At 40.1% G+C, this 2,279-nt stretch overlaps 1 protein-coding gene across 1 annotated transcript in view; it reads left to right on the top strand.

Annotated features, from left to right (window-relative positions):
• The first annotated feature begins 1,113 nt into the window (after window positions 1-1,113).
• Window positions 1,114-2,279, top strand: part of hoxd11a (homeobox D11a) — a 4,573-nt gene continuing 3,407 nt past the window's right edge. The window contains exon 1 of the mRNA XM_060039999.1: window positions 1,114-2,279. This exon is cut by the window's right edge and continues 379 nt beyond it. Coding sequence (XP_059895982.1) covers window positions 2,058-2,279 — 222 coding nt within the window. The 5' untranslated portion in view covers window positions 1,114-2,057.

Below are 2,279 nucleotides of genomic sequence, written 5' to 3'. Positions count from 1 at the left end.
AACAAACGTAAAGGGAATTTTCTGATAAAACCACAAAGAAATACATTTCCTTATTAGTTAGTATCCAAAGTATCTTTGGATACCTTTTGTTATTCCACTCAACGTCTTTCTTTTTTTTTTTTTGCTTTGTCGTTGGAGGTAAATGGAGGTAAATGGGCCTACGGTTTGTGTTATTTGGTTGAATAATAACGAATTATTTACGCTGGCACACAGGTGTTTTCAATGCTAATGTGTAACTCTAGTTTTGCTGTCGTAGGGTTAATGTTTTGTTCTTTGTTATATATATATATATATATATATATATATATATATATATATATATATATATACACACACACACACACACACACACACACACACACACACACATATAGGCCTATATATATATATATATATATATATATATACATAGTGTAAATAGCCTATCATAAAAGTGTTTATCTACATGGGTTGATTTGTACTTATTTGGTTGTTGAGTGTATGGCTAAATGTAGCCTAGCAAGGCCTCGGTTTACATTACTTTGATCGACCATGTTCTGGTTCCGCCACGCAAACTACAGAAAATCGCACACTGGAATTACGCATTACACATTTGAAATGAAGACATTGAAACTTGTATCAGAAATAGCATTAACAAGTGATCTAGTCTAAGTAGAGATGGGCAAAGTGCCCGTCAAGCCCTACAACTCAAATTGGTTATTTTTTCAAAATGCATTTTCTGTTTGTATTTAGTTTAAAAAAATGGATATGACATATGGGCTATCCTACAATTTTGGAAAATGAAAATGGAAAATATACTCACAAAGAAAAACAAACTCTTCAATGGATGGCGGATTTGTTTTATTCAAACTGTTGGCTACAAGTCCTTCTCGCCGCCGCGCCGGGCCTCGACTAAGAGCTTACTTTAACAAGTGAGCGCCCCTTTGTTTGTGCAATAAAATGATTTGCCTGCAGACGGTTGTTGGTGAGTGCTTCGTACACATCCACCCAGACGGTCAAAGCCAGTGTGATTTTTCTGTACTTGGCAATGTAGTGCCACGTTCAACATATCTGGGTGACCGTTGACGTGTAGGCTATTTATTTATTTTCGGGGGGGGGGGGGGATTTAAGATACTAATGGATGTACTAATGCGTAATGTCTGCGCGTCTTGGTTGTTACTAGCAGTCCATGTGCGTTAAGTCCAATGCTTTGTATCTGGGAGGTTAAGGTAGGAGGACCACCATGGTTCATATCACCACGAGTCTTTATAATATGCAGGCCTGTTTTCTAAAATGAAATGAAATGGTTTTATTTGTGTGTGTGAATTTATATAACATCCGTACGTCCTCAAATGGGTTTTCTGGTAAAGCTTTGGCAAATAACTGTATTCTTGAGTCCTATTTCGCTACGTTGTAATCTAAATTCAACCCTTTAACATAGTTTATATTAATTTTCCATTTAAATCCTATTGTTCCTCACTCCCATCTGTACACATACCAATAGGCACATGCAATACGTGTTTATAACAGATTACTGCAGCCAATACGGGTGGACGCGTCGTGGCCTTTTGGAGCTATTCGGCTCCAAGTTATAAGTCGAGGTCATTCTCAACGTGTCTAGTCTGTCACTGCAGCCCGAAGCGTCTGCTCCACCGCACACGGATTAATCCCTACGTGGTTTGGGTGCCATTTCATGATGAAGATTACGTTACCCTAAACCCTCAATGATAAATTCCAGTGGTGCTTCACACATTTCCTTTCCTCGAGCCATAGGACAAGGAGGCAGAGAGGAGTAGCCCTATACACACCACCACGACCAATGGACTCTCGTGCATGCGCCCACATGAGTTTCCGAGGACAGTTTTTAATGAGTGATATTGATATATGGTAAATTCCTTGGCTGGATCACATGACACAATTACCTCCAGAATCGATGAAGATGAATTGCAGGTCTGCCTGCGTTTCCGATTTTTTCGCCTTCTCGACTTTGCGCCACACGCCTATGGTGCAATATATGGACAAAGTTTAACACAGTCAAGCTGCCAATTCCTCTCACTGTTGCAAAGGGAAAGGGAGAGATGACGGAGTACGATGATCGCAACAACTGCGCTCCAAACATGTATTTACCAAACTGTACCTATTACGTTACGGCGCCTGATTTTTCATCAGTCACTTCCTTCTTACCGCAGACTACTACGTGTCAAATCAATTTCCCGTATTCTCCAAACATAGCCCAAGTCCAACCAGTTCGCGAAGTCGCTTTCAGGGATTATGGACTGGACCACCCGAGCAAATGGCAC

The sequence above is a fragment of the Gadus macrocephalus genome, chromosome 20, assembly GCF_031168955.1.
Source record: "Gadus macrocephalus chromosome 20, ASM3116895v1".
Lineage (NCBI taxonomy): Eukaryota > Metazoa > Chordata > Actinopteri > Gadiformes > Gadidae > Gadus > Gadus macrocephalus.
The sequence above is the reverse complement of the archived record's forward strand: the minus strand, read 5'-3'. Positions and strand labels throughout refer to the sequence as shown.